Consider the following 21,728-nt stretch of genomic DNA (forward strand, 5'->3'; position numbering starts at 1 on the left):
AAAATTAAGAGTATTTGAATTGCAAGACAGGGCTTCTTTAAAATTAGTGTTTTTGAGACTTAGGATCCCTCAGCACATATCACACTGCATTAAAGATCACAGTGGACCTCTTTGCTGAGGCACCCCCCATCACCAACCTCCACCCAGCCCCCTGATGGGTCTTCCTAGAGCACATCCCACCCTAGAGCTTCTTCTCAAACTCACAGCAGATCCCACTGCACTTTCTACATTCCTGTTACAAGTGCTGTAAAAAGATTTTATCCACTTCCTAGCTGTGCAAAGGTAAGTTTCATCTTTACTTCTCTGGCCAGAGACACCTGTCAAAACATGAACCTAAACATTTCCAGAGTTTTCTGTCTTCAGCCTCCTTCCTGTGTAGACAAAAGAACTGCCCAAATTTGAACCCATAGCCTGCTGCTTGCCAACATGCCTAACTGAACCATCACATTGCTGTAAGGTGTTCCAGCTGTGCTATTCATTTATTGCCACTGGGTTACTTTACCAGAAAAACACACAAAGTTCAGTTTGGAGTGTCTTTTGTGTTTGGGGATGGGGGGAGGTTTGTTTTCTTTTTTTACATAAGTGAAATATTTCTTCCACTTACTTTTTAACCTTCAGCAGTTCTGGGTTTTTTTGCTAGCCTGCTACGTGTGGTTGCTCCTTAGTTACCATGACACCCACTAATGTGCAGAAGGTTAGAGCCCAAGAACAGAAAACAGCTGAGTCACATGAGAAGATGGACAAGTTGTCAAGCAGATAACTCTGAAAAGCACACAGAGGCTCCTTGGCTGACGTAAATCAGTGTAGCACCATTGAAGTCAGAGTTATAAATCTCTCCCCCGTCTTGGTAAATACCTTCAGGGATCAGAGCTGCACCTGCAATTCTGTTGATGTAGTTGAGCTTTTAGGAACTACAGCTGCAGATCTCTGAAATAAGCACAAACACAGGTGTAAGTATGTAATTCAGCATTTATCAGAAGATATTCAGTTACTTTCCTGGAAGTATAACCAAAAAAATGTGTATGGAATACGAACACTGAAAGAAAAGCAGAGGTGAAACTAAATCTCAGATCCAAAGGACATGGAACAGACTTGAATTTCATGGCACAAGCTTCCCTCTGCTCCAGCCAGAGACTCAGCCCTGAATATCAAGTGCTTAAAATCCAAGTGACCAATAGGAGTTTCACAGTTTCCTTCTTGTGGGAACATTAAAGTTAAGAAATGTATGGTCTTGCAGCTTCTCCATTAGAAGATCAGGGTATATCCAGCTTGGAAGGCTTGGTGGCAGCTGTGGGATGGGTAAGTTGATGATGACACTGCATGACATATTGGATTGCCTTTTTATTTAAATGGGTAAAGTCCTAGCCCTAGTAAGGTCAATGTGACTTCTGCCAACAGCTTGGAAAACTCTGTGTTGTTTGCTTTAACAACCTTCTAAAGAACCAAATGAAGCTTTTGGGAATGAAGCACAACCTGCCCCACACTAGGTTTGACTACAGGCTGGGTTTGGCAAGCTCCTGCTTCCGTGGTCACTGGTTCTCAGGTGGGCTTGGTGCACCAGCCCCCAGCATCACCACATCAGAGAAGAAAAAGGAGCAGTTAGCTGACTGAGCTCCAAAACAAACCTCCTAAGAAAGGGTTATTTCTGATCTGGTTTTTATTAAGGCTGTACAAAATGCTGCTATCGCAGTGAGGGTGGGGACAGGGCTGTGCAGCAGGAGGTGAGAGGGGCCCCCAGGGCTGGCAAACTCCAAAACAGCAGCACAACACTCAGTGCCCTGTCCTCTGCGATTGCACGGGGGAAAGCCCAGCCTGTGTTTCTGCTGCCAAGTCAGGGGGCAAAACTAATATAGACACGACCTTTCATAAAGAAGTCCCTAACAGAGTCTGAGATCTCAAAGCATTTTTTACTACTCCTCTATCCTTGAGTGAAAAGCCAAACCCCTGAAACTGATTTTGCCTATTCAAATTGTCTAGCCTAGCTGATCAGACAGTGAAGTGATAGGGGTTTTTTATTGGTATCAGCATTAACAAGAATCCAGAAAGCCATGCCTGTCTAGCAGCAGTTACTAGGGATCATCATGCTTTGTGTACAGCATCATTAACACACCAAATCAGAGGCTGAAGGAAAGGCTCCTGCTGCAGCCTGGGCTCCCAAAGGAAAGCAGCGATGCTGTCTGCTGAGCCTTAGCATGCTGCTTTTCCTCTACAGCCTTGTATGTATGAGTTCGTGTTTTTTCCTACTCCTGTCCACTGCAAACTCTACTGCTAAAATTGCATAGAGGAGCTGCAAGCAGTGTCAGGAACTAGTAGGAGCTTTTCCTGAGCTGTAGCAAGTGTTTTCAGTTCTGTGTCACTGAGACACACTCCCAGGAGAACTGATGAGCACAACACCAAACAGCACTTGCAAAGTTTGAGAACTGTCTACGTTGAGGCACTCAGCACAATTAATATTCATGCAACCGGCTGAGTATTATAACTCCAGGCCTTTTTTCCCCTACAAATAACAAGGCTCTTGAAGTTTCTTGCTGATTTAGAGGTATTATTGTGTGACAGTAGCCTTTTGAGCATCAGTGAAGATGACAATTGAAAAGATGTTCTGGCTGAGGAATTTTTGTTGTTTTCTAGTAGTGCTTCTGCTAAAGGGTAATTCTACAAAATAACATGTGTAGGTTCATTGCTTTGCTTAATAGAAACAGTGAAGAACCTGAACTGAGCAGAGCTACAGAAGAGATATTATGTTATCTTGCCTTTGTTCAGGCTTATGACGTGGTTCAAGCCCATTATACTTGCCAAGCGACAATAAATATTTGACCTGTGAATGCTAGAAGGGAATTAATCCTTATTTCCTCCCCTCAGATTACATAAATCTGAATGACAAGCTATTTAATCTGGGTAATAGTTAACAGCCTCTGATTGCAGCTGTTAATATTACCCAAAGGACTACCAGCTACTAGTCAAGAGAGCCATGGTAACACCTTGCTAATGAGATCCATATTTGAGGATACTCAGACTAATAGTTTGATTCCCATAAACACATTTCAAAAATAAAAAATAATTGGCATTTATAGTAACAGGGTCAGTAAGAGGGTCCAACTGTATAAGAACCCTTTACATTTTTGGAGACTTATTTGGACTGCTTCTGAACATCATGGCATTGCCTTTGGCTTTCCCTCTCAGGCATCTGAGACTACTTTTTACTTCTGATAAGAAATTGCTTTCAGTCTGGTTTCTATAATCAAAACTTTTAAAGCATTTTACATTGCATAATACAGCCTTCATAGAACCATCACCTCTGAAAGTGCTACCGGCCTTCAGAATAACTCTTGCAAAGCACTAGGGAATAAAAAATATGGTTTTGTGTTTTCTCTCTCTCATTTTTTTGTTTTGTTTTGTTTTGGATTTTTTGGTTGGTTTTTTGGTTTTTTTTTAATTTCAAAATTCTTTCCCAGTCATATTTGGAGATCTCTAGTTTTTCCCTTTTGGAAAGAGGCTTTATACTGCACTGCTAGCTTGTATATGTGAGATGGAACATAATAATCCAAAGAGATCACTCATCACAGCAATTGTCAGGGCAGTAACACCCCCTCTCTTCAGGGTTTCCTTTTTCAGGGGAAAAATACAGTATTCAACACAAATTTGTGGTATCATTTTTTCTCTCCCTCAAACCAGAGTCATCCCTAGGAGCCTATTCGGCTCTCTACACTATTCTCTTCTGGAAAATTTTGTGTCACCTGCCCACAGCAGAGCTATGTTTTGTAGAACAAACCCACAGCTGTCTGTTTGGTTCCGTGGGTAATGTCTGTCGGTTGTGCCTTTGAAATGAAAGTTTGGGAATTCTCACTGTGAAGTTTGGCTCTTGGATGCAGATACTTTCAAACTTTAGCATTCCTTACATGCTTAATATTTCTATTTCCTGATGTGTTTGGTTGCCATTTAATTTAATGTGATATGGTTTTATCTGATGAGAAAAAACATTTTTCAGGTAAAAGAGGATGCCTGAGAGTGTAGCACTGGGCTTTAACCCTGCCGTGCAGAATCCACTCTTTATTATAAAATCTAATCGTTTTCTGTTAAATTGTTCCAAATTTGTTGAAAAAATATCCCAAAGAGCACCAAGCTAGTATGAAATGTTAAACCTTTCTATCTTTCCATTTTCCTTATGGCCCTAGCTGAAACTAAATACAAAAGGGTAGCAGGATGACTGGATAGCTAAAACTATCATTAGTTATAGTTAGCCAACAGGCACAGGGCGGGGTTCTCCTCCAGCGAGTGGCGGGCTGATTAAAAGGGGCTCCAGGGAGCGTGGCGACCCAGAGCGGGCAAACAGGGCCGTGGTGTGGCAAGCTGGTGCAGGCAGAGTTGCAGGTTTTCTCCTGCTAGTGAGGTCTTTCGTTTGCTGTTTCTGTTGGATGGTTGGTTTTTGTTTTTTTTTAGTTAGTAATGGTTTTTACATGATCAAAAACTTCAATTAGTAAAAGTGTATGTAGCCAGGTAGTACCTTCCAAAAAGGATCTGTCTGTCCAGACCCAGTCCTGTGCAGTGTGTTTGAGCTTATCAGTGGTACCAGGGACATTGCAGAAGAAGCCTGCCTGCAGTGTGAACCACCTTTTGCTGGTGGCTGAGCTTAGGGAGGAGGTTGAAAGACTAAGGAGTATTAGGGAAAGCAAAAGGGAAATAGATTGGTGGAGTTCCACCCTTCCATCCTTGAGGGAGGCCCACCAGGAGCCAGAGGACTCCCATGCCTCCCACTGTCAGGCAATAGGAGGACACCTGGTGGATGAAGGGGAGTGGAAATGGATCCTTACTCAGGAAGGGAATAAAAATTCCTCCTGACCCCCATCACCTACCCAGGTGCCACTTCAGAACAGGTATGAGGCCCTGGATTTAGAGGGCGAGCCAGATGACATAAAAGAAAATGGTCTGCCCATTGGGCCTCCCAATTATGCTTCATCTGTAGGATGGATCACCACCTCTGACATTAAAAAGGCAAAGAAGGGTAGTTGTAGTGGGTGACTCCCTCCTGAGGGGAACAGAGGGCCCCATATGTTGACAGGACCCATCCCACAGAGAGGTCTGTGCCTCCCTGGGACCTGGGTACGGGATATTACCGAGAGACTGCCTGGGCTGATTCAGCCTTCTGATTATTATCCACTGCTCCAGGCTGGCAGTGATGAGATTGAAAAGAGGAGTGTCAGGACAATTAGAAGGGATTTCAGGGCACTGGGTCAAGTGTTTCATAGGGCAGGAGCACAGGTAGTGTTCTGCTCAGCCTCTTTGATGGCAGAGAAAAACATTGAAAGGAATAGGAGAGCCTACATTATCAACAAGTGGCTCAAGAGTTGGTGTCATCAGCAGAATTTTGGGTTCTTTGATCATGGGGCAAATTTTATGGCACCTGGCCTGCTGGAACTGGATGGCTCCATCTCTCTGTTAAGGGCAGAAGGATTTTAGCTTATGAACTGGTGGAACCCACTGAGAGGACTTTAAACTAGGTTCAAGGGGGGAAGGGAAGACTGGGTTCTCTGGAAGCAGGCCCAAGGGTGATAAACTTGAGTTAGGGGTGAAATCAGTAGCCCAGCTGAGGTGCACGTACACCAATGCATGCAGCATGGGTAACAAACGAGAGGAGCTGGAAGCCAAGGTGCAACACCAAAGCTATGATGTAGTCACCATCACGGAAACGTGGTGGGATGACTCACATAGCTGGAGCGCTGTACTGGCTGGCTACAAGCTCTTCAGAAGAGACAGGAAAGGGGAAGGGTGCCCCTTTATATTAGGGATGCCTTTGATGTCATGGGTATTGAAACTAATGACGATGAAGTTGAATGCCTATGGGTAAGAATTCAGGGTAAGGCCAACAAGGCTGACATCCTACTGGGAGTCTGCCAGGAAGAAGTGGTGGACAACTTATTCTATAAGCAGCTGGAGAATATTTCAGGATGACCAGCCTTTGTTCTTGTAGGCGACTTCAACATACCAGACATCTGCTGGGAACTTAATACAGCAGAAAAGAGGCAGTCTAGGAAATTTTTAGAGTACGTGGAGGACAACTTTTTGTTGCAGCTGATGGGTGAATCCACCAAGGATTAGATGTTAATATATGTTATATGTTAGATCTGTTGTTTACAAATAGAGATGGGCTGGAGGGAGATGTGGTGCTTGAAGGCTGCTTGGGGCATAGTGATAGTGAAATTACAGAGTTATCAATATTTGGTGATGTCAGGAAGAACATCAATAAGACTTTTACATTAAACTTCCAAGAGAACAAACTTTGGCCTATTTAGGAGACTTATTCAGAGAGCTCCTTTGGAAGCAGCCTTTAAAAACAAAGGAGTCCAAGAAAGGTGAGCAAGCTTCAAGACAGATCTTGAGGGCACAGGAACAGACTGTGCCTGTGTGCCAAAAGATGAGTCGGCGAGGCAAACGTCCAGCCTGGATGGGCAATGAGGTTTCGAAGGAACTTAGGAATAAAAAGAGGGCATATCATCTTTGGAAGGAGGATCAGGTCTTTCAGGAAGTATTTAAGGGTGTTGCTAGGGCATGTAGGAAAAAAATTAGGGAGGCCAAAGCTCAGTTCAAACTTAATTTGGCAACTTTTGTAAAGGATAATAAAAAATGTTTTTACAAATATATTAATGGTAAAAGGAAGGTGAAGACCAACCTTTGTTCCTTTTTGGATGCAGGAGGTAACTTGTAACTGCAGATGAGGAGAAGGCAGAGGTGCTTAATGCCTCCTTTGCCTTAGTCTTTAGTTGGAAAACAGCTTGTCCTCAAGTTAAGTGTCCTCCTGGGTTTTTGGTAGATGGTGTCAGGGAGCAGAATGGTCCCCCTGTTATCCAGGAGGAGGCAGTCAGAGAACTGCTAAGCTTGGATGTTCATAAATCTATGCACTCAGATGGGATCCATCCCAGGATGATGAAGGAGTTGGCAGATGAGCTTGCAAAGCTGCTCTCCATCATTTATCAACAGTGCTGGCTCACTGGGGAGGTTCCAGATGACTGGAAGCTGGCCAATGTGACACCCATTCACAAAAAGGGTGGGAAGGAGGATCCTGGTAATTATAGGCCAGTCAACCTGACCTCAGTACCAGGTAAGGAAATGGAACAGTTTATACTGAGTGTCATCACACAGCACACACAGGATGGCCAAGGTTATCAGACCCAGCCAGCATGGGTTTAGGAGGGACAGGTCTTGTTTGACCAACCTGGTCTCTTTTTATGACCCGGAGAGTGGCCTGGTGGCTGCAGGAAGGGCTGTGGATGTTGTCTATTTGGACTTCAGCAAGGCCTTTTGATGGCAGAGGTACGACTGACGCCAAAGAAGGTTCCAAGTATCAGCACTTTATTGTTTTTCTGTACAACCTTTTATACCCTTCATTTCATACCCTTACATGCACCACACCTCGCTCTGCCCTTTTGTGATTGGTCAATATACATCAGCATTCCATGTTTCTATGCCTTCAATACTGTCTGCCGGTCCTACACAGTTGTAGCCCATTAGGGATGAGACTTGGCCACAGCACCATTCCCAATCACCACAAATTGTGTGCCCACAGCCTTTGACACTGTCTCCCACAGCACACTCCTGGAAAATCTGGCAGCCCTCAGCTTGGACAGGAGCACTGGGTTAAGAACTGGCTGGATGGCCAGGCCCAGAGAGTGGTTGTGAACAGTGCTGCATCCAGCTGGCAGCCAATCACCAGTGGTGCTCCTTAGGAGCCAGTTCTTTTCAATATATTTATTGGCAAGATGGATGAGTGTACTGAGTGTTTAATTAGTAAATTTGCAGACCACACTAAGCTGGGAGTGTGTGTTGATCTGTTGGAAGGTAGGAGGGCTCTGCAAAGAGATCTGGAACAACTGGATGGATGGGCAGAGTCCAATGGGATGAAGTTTATTAAGTCCAAGTGCCAAGTCCTGCATTTTGGTCACAATAACCCCCTGCAGCGTTGTAGTCTAGGAACAGTGTGGGTGGACAGTGCCCAGGCAGAAAGGGACCCGGGGGTGCTCATGACAGCCGGCTGAACATGAGCCAGCAGTGTGCAAAAAGGCCAACAGCATCCTGGCCTGGATCAGGAATAGTGTGGCCAGCAGGAACAGGGAGGTCATTCTTCCCCTGTACTGGGCACTGGTGAGGACACACCTGGAGTGCTGTGTCCAGTTCTGGCCCCTCAGTTCAGGAATGATGTTGTGACACTTGAGCACATTCAGAGGAGGCAATCAGGCTGGTGAGAAGCTTGGAACACAAGCCCTGTGAGGAACAGCTGAGGGAGCTGGCGTTGTTTAGTCTGGAGTAAAGGAGACTCAGAGGTGACCTTATCACTCTCTACAACTCCCTGAAAGGTGGCTGTAGTCAGGTGGGGGTCGGTCTCTTTCACCAGGCAGCAACTCACAGAATGAGAGGACACAGTCTCAAGCTGCACAAAGGGAAATATAGGTTGGATATTAGGAGAAAGTTTTTTACAGGAAGGGTGATAAAGTACTGGAATGGTTTGTCTGGGGAGGTGGTGGAGTCACCATCCCTGGATGTGTTTAAAAAAGACTGGATGTGGCACTTGGTGCCATGGTTTAGTTGTGCTGTTAGGGCTGGGTTGGACTCAATGATCTTGGAGGTCTCTTCCAACCTAGTCATTCTGTGAATTCTGTGTGTGATTATTTTGGAATACACCATGAAGTGAGGAAGATTATTCCTTTTTCATATGGATTGCCAAATTTGTATAGCTTTCTGATTCTGTTGTACAATTCTGTATAACAGCTACATCTTGATTTTTCTAGTACACAGCCAAGTACTTTGAAAGTTGCTTTTATGCTTTTTCTCCCTTTCTGTATTTATATGTGTAATTAAAATATCATTATTCAAATATAAGTAGTTAAAGTCAGTTTATTTAGGAGCATTACAACTACAGAAACTGACTGTATTTTCTGCAGTCACAGGAGAGTTTAATTTACCTGGATATGGGAGAAACAAGAATGAACTCCCAAGGAAAAGAAAATAATACAGGAAACATGTTACTATCTGGAGAACATAAAAAGTACTGAAAATAAAATTCTAGGCCTATATCAATTTGCCAGTGTTTTTGGTTGTGAAATGTAATATCAGGAAAGACTCAAAGCCTAGAATGTGATGAGGTACTGTTGCCACTCTGGGGCAGTACTAATAGCGTAATTCAGATAAATTGAGAGCTGTCTGTCTCAGGTAGGATTTGGGAAAGTTCCTTTAACCCCATTACACTGACATTATTAGTTTGGGGACCAGGTGGCAGTGGGCTTAAACATCAGTGTCCCCCATTTTACAGACACATAACCACAATCAAAAGTACGAATGGCTCCAAAAACTTTAATTGATGAGACTTTATTGCCACCTGTTACAGTTAGTAAGTATTCACAGATTTAGCTGAATATATCCAGTGATTTAGCCGAATATGAGTCCAATGTCTTTTTATCCCTAAGACTGTCTTTTTTCTACTTGTGCAAACCGTTTTGCAGAAACTATTTTCCTGAAAAATTGTTTTATGAACTGCAGCCATTGGTGGGGAGGGGGGAGTTGTTGATGGCCAAAGGAAGGTGGCTGAACAAAAAATTATACTGACAAGCAGGACAGTGCCAGATAGTATTTGAAATAAATGTGAAATATAGGTATTCAGATTTATGTCAAGAAATTATTCTTAAAATTTGTAGAACTACCTCTGAAGACACAAACAAGAATTTAATTAAAGTTCTGGGGAAAAAAAAGGGCTTTGCTATGGTGCGGGGACATTCAGCACTCAGATCAATCCGTAGCAGAAAACAGTGATGTTACCACCAGGTTTTCACAGTGTTTTCCTATGAACTGTTGTTAAATGGAATTATAAATAGTTTAAATATTGCAGCTGTGACTCAGTTATTTTCAATACCGGGGAATACCTTATTAGGATTTGCTCCCACCAAACCTTCTTTGCTTACCATGACAGTCAGGCTACCATGGCTAAATATAGATTGTAGAAGAAAGTTGCTAACACTTTCAACTTCAAGCACACTTAGACAAATACTATAAATAGACTGATGTTTTGTAAACTAGTACTTGCCAGAGGCACAGACTACATGCTTTCCTGTGTGAATTTTTAACTTGTCTTGCCTTTATGAGACAATTAGCAAGTCTTAGATATCTGAGCTCTCTTTTTATTACAATGAATTTCAAGTCCAATAGCAGCAAGAGACTGACAAAGCTTGTGAGGCAGGCAAGGCTTAATGGGCAGGCAAGCTGCCCAATAGAGTTTTGCCAATACACTGATCTGCACTACCCTTGCTGTGTCTGCCCTGATTTTGCCAGGGTACAATTAATTCTAGCTCTTGTGCTGGCTTAGTCCCAGTGTAATCACCGCCTTGATGGACCTGACAAACTGTGTATTGGTGTGGATTTGGAGAACATTCAGAAAATGATTCACTTGAGTGCATTATCATGGGTGTTAGAAATGGACTGAAATACCTGCCTGTAAGGTTTTTAAGACTAGAGATCTGAGCCTGCACTCTTGCACAGTTCAGATATAACTGGGGTTCGCTTCCAAACATTTCACCAAACCCCATGTTTTTGCTTAAAGTCATGTCCTTTAGAAGTACAATTTTGCATTCAGTGCAAAAAGAAAAACATCAGCAGCACTCTTGCATTAAAAGAAAATTAATCTATCAGTATGTGGAACACCTAGGCCAGAGCTGTTTTAATTCTAGTTATATTTGCTTTAAGCTACAGCCAGACATACAAAGGTAATTTACTGTATCACTGAAACTAGTAAATTTGTATAGATGGTCTTTTGCCAGTGTTCTCACTGATTGTACTGTTTTTTCTTTTATATGTTACTTCTACTAAAACCATTACACTGCCTATAACAGAACGAGCTGAAATGGAGCAATAGAATAAGGGAAGAAAAAGCCCAAAGGTCTTGCATTGTATCATGCCTGTAAGTATCAAAAATGAGGCCTTTTTCCTGAGTCAGGGTAAGAATTCACAAATTCCCTCTGATATGATAGTATTGCCATGAAACTTACATGTAAATGTCCATAGCAAGGGATGGTGTTGTTACCAAGACCTAGGGGTTGAGATTAAAATTTCCTGTTGATGAGATCATCTGTGCTATCAACTGAGCTGATGCTGCCACAGCATTGTCCTTTATCTTTACATGCAGTCAGATCCAGGGACTGCTGTAGTTATGTCTGGCTAAACTTCCATCAATATTTGTTGCAGTAAATTTACTCTCTTTGTCTCCCAAATGAGAATGAGGCTTGGGAAACAGGGTCCAGTTCTTTGACTGCACCCATGGAAATTTGCCTTATCTATTTAGAAATTTTGTCTCTTTTCCAGGCTTTTTATCTACAGTTGAGAAGTGTTAGACCTTTATACCTCTTGAAAATGACGTCTTGTATAGCTCTTTTTTTTCTTTATCTGTTCATTTTATTGAAGAGAATATTTACATTATAACTCCGCTTGAGCTCAGTATGTCCATGATGACCTGTTCCCTACAGGAATTAAGATGAAAGAGAATTTTCATTCTTGTTTTCTTGTTATTACTTCTGTTGTATCCTCTCTGTTTTGTTTGAATGCAATAGGTTCTATCCACAACCTTGATTTTATTGTCTAAGTCTGGTGAAATGTGCTTGCACAGAACTTTACAGTACTCAGTAATACCATGGGAGAAATGTGAATTATGCCTTACCAGTGACTCTAAAAACATTCTTGAAAAGAACAGCAAGAAAAGAGAGACAAATCAAATGCCTGTCTGCTGGGAAGGAGGCAGTTTCAGTTCCATCATGCAGGGTACTTAAAATGGCCTTCCCAAGGTCAGCCAGGACAGCAGTTTCATTTGTAGTGAATTAAAGGTAGAACTAACCGTGTCTTTGCTCAGAAGATTGCCTATAAAAAAAGAGGAGCTCTTTGCTTCTTTACCTCAAGTCTGTCATAGCCTTACTTGAAGCAGAGAGAGAGGATGTTTCATACCGTTTAGGAAGTGGCAGCAGGCAGTCTGAATCGGTAGATTTAGCTTTGAATAAGGTTTTGACAGCCCCTGTGTAGCCTAAGCACTGCAGCTCAAAGGGTGGGGTTTGAGTCAGATGAATCAATCTGTATTTCACTAACAACAAAAAGTGTGGCTCTACTCCCTTGTGGTTTGCCTATCTTGCCCCTTTTGCTACCTTTTGTCTGCTCTTGAGATTTTTTGCTCACCCAGCAGAACAAGCTGTGATTATGACAGCTGGTGATCCAGTGTCCCCTGCTCCTCCTACACCAGCAGTGCAACAGCACAGCTTCCCTACACCTCTGGTCTGTGTTTGGCAAGGGGAAACCAAAACACGCTTAAGCACTATGCTGCTAAAGCCAGGACATTGTATCCAGTGTAACTCCCTCCTCACGGAGTCCTGCTAAAGGGTCTGTTTCTCAGGCACCAACTCTGCCTCAGAAACCTTCCCCAGTCTAGGACCCGCACATGTGCACACCGCTGATGACCCCATTACATGGGATGCATGCCTCTCCCATCCCAAACCCTGACACATGCAGCCTCAGGTATGGGCAGGTTAGAGAAGCTGGAGCATCTGCCCGAGGCAGAGCTCAGTTTCCATCCTCATTCCTGCAGGCAGTGGGATGCACAGCACTGCCAGCCATTAGGATATATCTACCTGTAAACAACTGGGGAAAATAATTTCTAAAAACTAAGGATTTAAATTTAAACTGCATTAGTCAAAATGGACTAAACCTTGTACAGAAGACTTCCTTCAGCATTACCATAACTTGGGTCCATGTTTTCCTACACAAAGAAATCCTTTATTCTTCCCTTTATCTGCAAACAGCTTACAAAATTTATCCTAGGTGCCTGATAAAAGCAGAAATATGGGCAAATTAAGCAGATTTTTAAAATGGTGGTTTAATATTTGAATACACTCCTTTCATTTGATTATTTCCCCTTATTATTTATAGCATTTTAAAGATGACATAGTATGATCCAGGGTCAGCTTTCCTCTATAATAACAATTTTATAGCAGATTTGTTACACATGCATGTGCCCTCTCTCTCCTGGCTAACTCTCATTTTCAAATCATCATCTAATTTTCTATGCCTTTTAGCGTGGAATCTCTTCAGTTACCAAGGTTGTTGATAGATCGCAGTCTTGCCATTAAGCTTAATACCAACCCCTGGTACGAGTGGTAGTCCATCAAGATTAAAAACACCACGGGAAGAAAATGCATCCAGACAGACAGCAAGTATCCCTTCAGCCCCTAGGCAGAGTGCTTAAAAGCCCCAGTGTTTCTCTTCCTCTGTCACGATTTCATGCACAGTAATAACCTCTGGCAAGGTTTTTGCATTCTCACTGGATTGTATGTTGAAAACAATACAGTTCCACTTAAAATTGTTCTGTGTGTTATTTTTAAAATCACTTTTATTGAAACTGTCTGTGTGGTGGCATTCAAGTCTGGCATATGACAGTGTGATTAGTTCTGCCAATGCATTGATCTGCAGTACAATTCCTATTTTTATCCCTACTGTTTGAAGTATAGTCAGTCATGACCACATTTCCATTAAAGACTACACGCTGAACCATTTTAATCTGTGACTAATAAAATAATCGTAACATTTTCATTTAATCCTCAGCCAGTCTGAGCACTATCATTAGTACTGGCAGAGCAGTGATTTTCTGTTTCTTGAGTGATGCATCTGCCATTGTCAGTGATCTACAGTGATTAGACAGCCAACTTTTTCCTTCACTCCTAAGTAATGTGTACTCAGTATTAGTGTCCCAGTTATGTCTGACCTACGTGCAAATTTATTATTCAATTGGCAGAGAGAGAACACTACAATTAACAGAAAGACAGTGGAATAAGCAATAGATCCAAGAAATAGGAATCAGTAACCCCTTGACATGGACAGAGTCTGAGGAGAGATTTGTGTTCTCTTAGCTCATGGGACAGAGATCCATGCTGCAGATATAAAAGTTTTAGCATTGCTCTTTCCTTTGTAGAGGGCGAAAAAAAGCATGTGTTTTTATAAACTTGTGGGGAAAAAACCTTGCCAAAATGAAAACATTATTAATGCAAATTTAATTCCTGCTTGCTCCAGGAATAAAAAGTTCAACTACCTGATTATATATTTACCTATATACTTATTGCAGGACAGCTTTGTCATTCTGTGGAAAAGGTGAGTGATGTTCTGTGGGGAAGCAGGGCTCACTAGTGAAGGAGGCTTCTGTCTGCAAAAGCACCCCTTGCCAATTTGTTAAAATAAGCATAAGCTAGGCCGGAATGGATGTGTGGAAGTTCAGCTGGTGAGGAAGGTGCCTGTAGCTCTCAAGAGTGAGAGTGCTTCTCTGCTGCATTGTCCCAGTGGGGACACGTGAGAGGTTTGGAGAATCAGGTGAGCTCAGGCATCTGTTTTTAATACACGGGAAAAGAAAAATCAGTTAAACGAAGTAACAGCAAAGGGTAAAGAAAGACCAAGAGAAGATGATGGAGAATAAGAGGCAGAATTATAACTGTACAGCAGACGAGAAAAAAGCTAGCAGGCAACTGGAAGGCTTTTAGTGCAGTCAGACATCCCATGGCCTGATGCTGGCATGAAGTCTGGGCAGAGCAGCCAATGTCTGCCTGGGCATATCCTGACATGGCAAAGATCAGCCACGATCTTTTTTTTGGAAAAGGAAGGAAATGCCAGACCTAAGGCACACGAGTAACCTTAATTTTGCTCTTGTTGTGTATGTTTTATGATGGCAACAGAGTCAAATATTGCTTTTTTTTTTTCTTTTTCAAGAGGCCTAAGCTTTTCTCAGTGGCCAGGCTGAGTGCCATGTTCAGCCATCCCACACACTTGATGGACAATTTTCAGTTTTTACCTTGTTGTTTGTTGAACAGCACTATACAGTCACCATCACAAACCAAAGGAGGCCTAGCGGAGCTCTCATGTGATAGCCACAACTCTGCAATAAACTGGAACACAAGTCCTGTAATGAGTGGCTGAGTGGTTGTTTAGTTTGGACCAAAGAAGGCTTGTGGTGACCACATCACTCAAAAACCGTATGAAAGGAGGGGATATCCAGGTGAGGGTCAGTCTCTTCTTCCAGGCAAGCAGCAACAGGGCAAGAGGACAGTCTTAAGCTGCACCAGGAGACATTTAGGTTGGACATTTAGGTAGCAGGAATTTCTTCACAGAAAGGGTAGTTTGGAAGGGGATGCCCAGGGAGATCCCTGGAGGTGTTCAAAGAACGACAGGATGTGGCACTCAGCGCTATGGTCTAGATGACCACGGTGGTGTTTGGTCATAGGCTGTACTCGATGAACCCAGGGGTCTTTTTCCAACCGAATTGATTCTGTGATTCTGTTAGACGTTCTTGTAAATAACCTTGGTTTAGCCTTAGGACTGCAAGGACAGGGAAGCCATCACTCCCATTACTGGGTTAGCGGCACCTAGTGCTGCTAGGGCCAGGTGAGCCCCGGTTTCTGGAAGCACGGAGGGTGACCAGCACTTCCCACCGTCGGCTCCCGGACGCACGGAGCGGCCGCGGCCGTTCCCAAGGCGGGAAAAGGCGGGGCGGCTGCGGGGCCGCCCCCTTGTCCCGGGCTGAACCGCGCGGCCGCGGCGGGACCTGCGCGGCTCCACCTCGCCCGCCCTCGGCATCATCGCTCCGCGCCAGCACCGGGGCGGGGCGGGCCCCGTTGCCGGGTTACCGCTGTCATCCGCCCGCGCCGCCGCCGCGCTCGCTCCCTCTCCCGCCCGCCCTCCCCGCCCCCTCCCGGCGCCGCAGGAAGCGAGCGGATCCCGGGGCGCTGCTGCCGCCGCTCCCCCCCCCGCGCCCCGCGTCCCCAGCCCGGCCCCGCCCCGCCGCCCAGCGCCCCGCGCCGCCGCTCCCCCCACATGCCGCAGAGCGGAGCGGCCGCGGCGCCGAGCCCCGCCGCCCGGCTGCCCCGCCGCGCCGCCCAGCTGGGGCCCTGACGGCCCCCCCGCCGCTGGAGCCGGGGCCCGACGGCGCCCGCAGTGCATGAGAGGGAGAGCGGGGCGGGGGCCGCGGCCCGAGCCACTCGCCTCCCGGCCGGTGGCGGTGCGGGGACCGGCCCGGGGGGCGCCGAGGGGCGGCGAGGCGGTGGCTCCATGTGAGAGGACGCGGCGGCGCACCTGATCCGCCGCCGGGACAGCCGCAGCCGGGGGCGATTCCTCGAGGGCCACCAGTCCGCAGCCCGCCCGGGGGCGGGGGGGGGGGCTGGACCCGCCTGCCCCTTTGAAACCACCCAGCCCCCGGCGGCAGCCCCGGGGCGGGGGGGGCAGCGGCCCCCCTCCCGCCGGGGCAGGGGGGCTCCGCCCCGCCGCCCGCATCGCCCCGCCGGCGGGAAGGCGCGCGCGCCGCGAGCGGAGGAAGAGCCCAGCGGAGCCCGTCCCGAAAAGTGAGTGCGAGCGGGAGGAGCCGCCTTGGGAAGGGGCTGGGTGCCCCGGGGCTGCCGGCGGTGCGGGCGGGGGGCCGGGGGGGGGGGGGCGCCGCCGCCCCCCGCGGTTCCCCATGCGGCTCACGTTGCCGGCCGCGCACGGTCTGCTGCCCCGCGGTCCACGCGCCGCTCCCGCCCGCCGCCGAGACGGGGCCGGGGTGCTCCGCCACGGCCCCCGGGGAGGGCCGAGGTCTCCTCCGCAAGTTCTGCCGCCCGCTTTGTGCCGGGAGCGGCGGCCCCCGCGAACAAAGGCGCCGAGCGGGCGGACGGAGGGTTCGGACCCCTCCGTCCCGTCCCCGCCCGGGGAGCCGAGCGGAACTGCCGCGGCGGAAAGTTGTGCAAGGTTGGGAGTGGAGCGCACGGCCGCGGTGCCCTGAGACCCGAGGGTTTCAAACATCCACCACCCCGCTCCCCCGTTTTCCTTCTTTTCTCTGTAGGTTGAGTGGCTCCTAACAGACCCCGCGGCTGCCTCCTGCCCGCTCATTTACGTAACATTTAGGTGGAAAAAGCAGGTCTTGTCGCGGAAAAACATTATTGAGGAGTTGCTTATTTTCCATGTGAAGTATTTTGAATGTGTTTTAAAAGCCAGGAGTTGGCTCTTCCTGTTTTTTGGAGTAGTTGCTGCTTTGCGAGGCACGAAAGTGCTCTTGCCCTTACTCCGGGACTGGGGAAAGAAGGGTCTCGTTGGGGAACGGGACTGTGTTTGCTTGGGTTCTGTTCTGCTTTGCTTTTCAGCATTTCCGCCCCGTGCATAATTTCCTGCTGAGCAAAAACTGTATCAAAACTTGAAGTGTTTTAATAGAGTATCTTAACTTTCCTCTTTACTGAAGAAAACGGCACCTCAGTACTTTGTCGGGAAGAAACAATTGTGTCTGCTAGTGTTAAATTGTACTATTCGGGTGTTAAAATTTATACAGCAATTTGTAACATATGAGGAGGATGTACTGAAAAATGAAGAGAGTAGGTTGAATGTCGTTTATTTGATGAGACAGTGTTGAGACAGAGATCCAGAAATTGTAACTCTTGAGTGGAAACTGTTGTCTGCATGAGCCCTCTCCACATCTTCCTGGAAGGAGTCTAGAAAGACTTTGAAGGGGAAGGTTGTAGGTTTTGTCAGGCTTTTCATTAAAAGGAGAGTGTACAGCTTGTGAACATCCTGTGGGCCAGTTGCTAGGCGCCTGCTCTCCTGCGCTTTCTTTACCAGATGCAATTGAAAGCAGAGGAAAACAAAGCGTAGCAGAAATGTACACAGTTGCTGAAGCTCTGGAATACATGGGTGTGAACAGAAGGCCCTACTCCAGCATTCCAGCTACGCATGCTTGCTCTGTGCTTCAGTTTGTGCTACACTTTTGAGAGCACTTACTGCCTGTTTCCCAGCTGTATACTTGTCCTTTCCACTGAGGAGATAGCCTCTGAAAGCTCAGGGGAAGACCTAGACATTGACTGGAATTTTAAGGTAGGCAGGGCACCTGATCTTTCACAGTTTCATTTTGAGACCCAGTTTGCTGAAGATAAAAAGATTAATTTTCTTTAGTTTGAAGTATCTCCATATCTTAAGCTTTCTGTCATTGCTGCTGGTTTAAAAAGGGCTGTAAAGAAGTTGAACTCTGCATTTGGTTCACTCCTAGTTTTCCTCAATCACAGAACTCAGTAGTTAGGAAAGGAAGTTACGTTCTCTTCAAGCCACAGTATTAAGGAGATGGTCAATTCTATGCTGTATTAATATCTACAGGGGCAAAATGACACTATGTCCTTTTTTCATGTGGTGATTACACTTGCTTTAAGGAACTTCCTAGCCCCAAACTTAAATCTGCCCTTTCTCCATCATCATCCAATTTTTAACAGCAGCCTGTTTCTGTCTCTCAATGGTAATTGTGCATTCTTGTTGGTGTTTCAGGTTCATAAATATCTCAAAAAGATATATCACTTTATGGTTTTAATTTTTTTTTCAAGGTTTAGATTTTTCCTCCTACTGCAGTTTATATCTAATCAGTGTAGGTCCTTTGTTCAGGCTGAATAATTTACTAATATAACAGTGTCTCTTTGGAAACATAAATTTTTATCAGAAGATATGTGATTTGCATTTCCATTAACTGTTAGAAAAGCTTTTACAAGAAATAACTTTCTAGTTTAGGGAAAGAAATCCTTTTTATCTTTAGACTTAGACTGACAAATTAACTTTACTTCCCCTTATTATGTACGGACGCGAGCAAAAGTTTTGTTCGTTACTTCAGTGGAATTTGTTGTCTCTGAACCAGTAAAAGAAAGGAACGGCGTTAATGGTTTAGGCCAGGCAATGTTATTAAACAGAGAGGAATGCTACTCTTCTGTCTCTTTAAAGTAAACAGAATTTTTAAAATTTGGATGGTGTTTAATGAACATGTTTAATCTTCTGAATCTTTCTGTGAAGAGCACATGCAATGTCTATATGTACATTACACTTGAAATAAAAGTAGCATAAAGACCTTATCTGCAGAGCTGCTTCAGCCTTGTCGTATATGGACTGTGTATGTCAGGCAATTCTAGAAAGACACGATAAACATTGTGTGTAATTACTCATGAAAATGCTCTTCCATGACAAAGTACTGTGCTTTACTGAATTTGTGGAAAGCCATGGATGGTTCAGTACTGAAATGCTTCATGTATTCACTGGATAGACTGTTTTGCAGGGATCACTGCTGTGGATAGTAGTATAGTCTTTTGTGACAGCAAAGGCTACAAAGATTTTACATATTTGTCTGATGAAGACCTAGACCCATGTAAGATTGGAAACTGACTTATTGTCAGCAAACATCTTGGTCTTGCTTTGTGGTGGTACATGGTTATTACACAGGCTCTTCTGGCTAAATCAAACAAGGACAGTCTAGCTCAATCTCCTCCATCTCTCAGTGGTCAGCAGAGGGTGCCTGTGGAAGAATGCAGGCAGCACTAGATGCTTACAGGTCCCTGTCCCAGAACACCCTTCTGGTTGCTATCAATGTGTACTTGAGGGCTGTGTCATTTCTGTGCGTTTGGCAACCCTTAGTGGCTTCCTCTTGGGTGAACAAGCTACATGTTTGGTGGCTTTAAGGGAGGAATGGGTAAGTCCTTCTTTTGAAGTGGCTGGTTTTGAATAAACGTGTTGTCAGGCGTATTGGGTACCTTCTTATTCCTATGTTAGGAGAGAGGAAGAATACTAATTCCCTGTCCATTCCTTATCTGTCACAGTTTTGTATTTAGTATAAAATGAAAGGTGGTTTTCCATCTTTCACTTTGTAAAGATTATTGGTGAAATAATAAAGTAATCAATTTTTGGCTCCCTTCTCTGTTCAGCCAAAATCAATCAATAAATATAACAGCTTGATTAGACTCTTACTTAAATGTTAAACTATACATTTGCTTTTCTTCTTTGAGAGCTTTGCACATGCAAGATGTTTTTTGGTTGTAATAATATGAGAGGCATTGTGGCTCACTTGTGAGGGGACATTTCTTGGGCAGGAAGAGGGGAATGGGGGTAATTAAACTGCTGCAATGTTGTGAATCCTGCCTGGGTCTTTGCACCAGTGGTTTTGGTTAGCTACTCCAGTGTTTGTGCTGTATCAATGCATACACTGCAGTCATGTATTTTCAAATGGTACCTGCTAGGATTTTTGTCAGTAGTGTGGACATAATTTATGTCTGTAAGGTCAAGTACTTCAAAAGTAATGAATGTCAGAGTAAAAGGAATTACTGCACTCAGTTTTGTTCCTGCTCACTATGGCAAAAAATAGACAAATCTGTGTAATTCAGTAGCTCTTCTCTATTTTGTTTTCTCAATGTTCTCTGAAACAATTGCAGTTATTTTTACAAGGGTGAAACAATGCATTTTTTTCTATAATATCATGCCTAATCTACCAGCAGACATCTTTTCCCATTTGCTGGGGCAATTGAAGATGTTACCATCAGCTAGAGGATACAACACCCACAGCTGGTTAAGAGGAGGTTGTGTGAAATATTGTCCAAAACTAGCTTGCTTAGTTCACATAAGCTTTGCCTGAGTCTTGAGCTGAGACAGTTGGCTTTGCTTTGTGCTGGAGGATGAAGTGCTGGTGCGTGCTGTTTTGGTGGCACACTTCTGATGTGATGGTGTCAGCAGCTGTGTGCTTGCAGGTAGCTGTAACAGCAAGATTTGCTCTCAAACAGCTCTTTTTTCCCAATCCAAATCCCTTCAACATGATTGGTGGTGGCTGTTGCATTATGAACTAGTAGAATTTGTCTAGTTTTCTGACCAAACACAAATATGGCCTTAAAATAGAGAAGTGTGGCATGTTTTAATTAAGATATAAAACAAAGAAAAAAACCCAACCAAACAAAAAAGTATGTGCTGTTTTCAGTTTTAGCTGTAATTTAGAGTTATACCAGTATGATACATTTTGCAATGCCATTTACCTCATCTTATATTGAAAAAAAACAAAACCAGCTTCCCTTTAATACTTTCATAAAAGTTGAGTGATATTTGGATTTTTGTAACCCAAATACATTGTTATGAAACTGATTAGCATATTGATGTACCTTAGATGTTTTGTGGGCAGGGGTCATTGGGATGTGGAGAGGAAAGGAATGGGTTTATTGAAATTGCTTGGTCAGTGTGCTTTCTAAGCAGCTCCATCATAGGATAAGCCTGTTACGGGTAGTGCCTGGCTAAGCTGGCCTAGGTGAGTCTAGTTTATCTTGTGACCTGAGACTGGGGGGCTGCTTACAGCCGAGGGACAGCTCTGAGGTAGTTAGGGTTAAGTAATGCTTCCTGTTGAAAGGTTGACTATTCAAAGTTGTTATTCAAAATGTGAATGTTTTGCAATGCTTTTTTGCTTGAAAACCTTTCAGTGATGCGGATGGCGTGACCTGCCTGATACTTCTCTGGAGGAGCAGCACTGGGAAGTCTATGAATTCTTCAGCATGGGGAGGCTGAGATGAGGTGTGCTCAGGAGGGCAGGGCAGACTGCTGAACACTTTCTAAGCACAAGTTCTGCCTGCTTACCGAGGCAGGAGGGCTGCCCTAGGGTGGAGCTGAGAGGCATGTGTGTGCTGTGGTGAGACCGGACCTTGTGAGGCTGGAGCTGTGCTGTGTGGGAGGTTAGAGGAGGGTTGCAATAGAGTTGCAATAATTTCCCATTAAGCTCTCCATAAACCTCAATCAATGAGTGTTGCCACTTCAGTATCCTAGGTTATAATAATAAATTAAATCTTTCCCCTTCCAATTCTCCCTCTTTACACATGGGCCTCTCTCTGAAAATAAAATATCTGAACTGATTCTGGGATAATCGTTGTACTTGTTCATAT

At 44.7% G+C, this 21,728-nt stretch overlaps 1 protein-coding gene across 2 annotated transcripts in view; it reads left to right on the forward strand.

Annotated features, from left to right (window-relative positions):
* The first annotated feature begins 1,202 nt into the window (after nucleotides 1–1,202).
* The window catches only part of FBXW7 (F-box and WD repeat domain containing 7), a 191,204-nt gene continuing 170,678 nt past the window's right edge, over nucleotides 1,203–21,728 (forward strand). The window contains exon 1 of one of the 2 annotated variants that reach the window (XM_088056922.1): nucleotides 1,203–1,299. In XM_088056922.1, coding sequence (XP_087913048.1) covers nucleotides 1,222–1,299 — 78 coding nt within the window. In that variant the 5' untranslated portion in view covers nucleotides 1,203–1,221. Of the gene's footprint in view, nucleotides 1,300–16,274; nucleotides 16,392–21,728 lie in introns of those variants that run through there. The other variant, XM_005517555.3, reaches the window with a different exon arrangement.

This window comes from Pseudopodoces humilis, chromosome 6 (assembly GCF_049639895.1).
Source record: "Pseudopodoces humilis isolate 2021_Gansu_Grassland_sample_001 chromosome 6, ASM4963989v1, whole genome shotgun sequence".
Taxonomy (NCBI): domain Eukaryota; kingdom Metazoa; phylum Chordata; class Aves; order Passeriformes; family Paridae; genus Pseudopodoces; species Pseudopodoces humilis.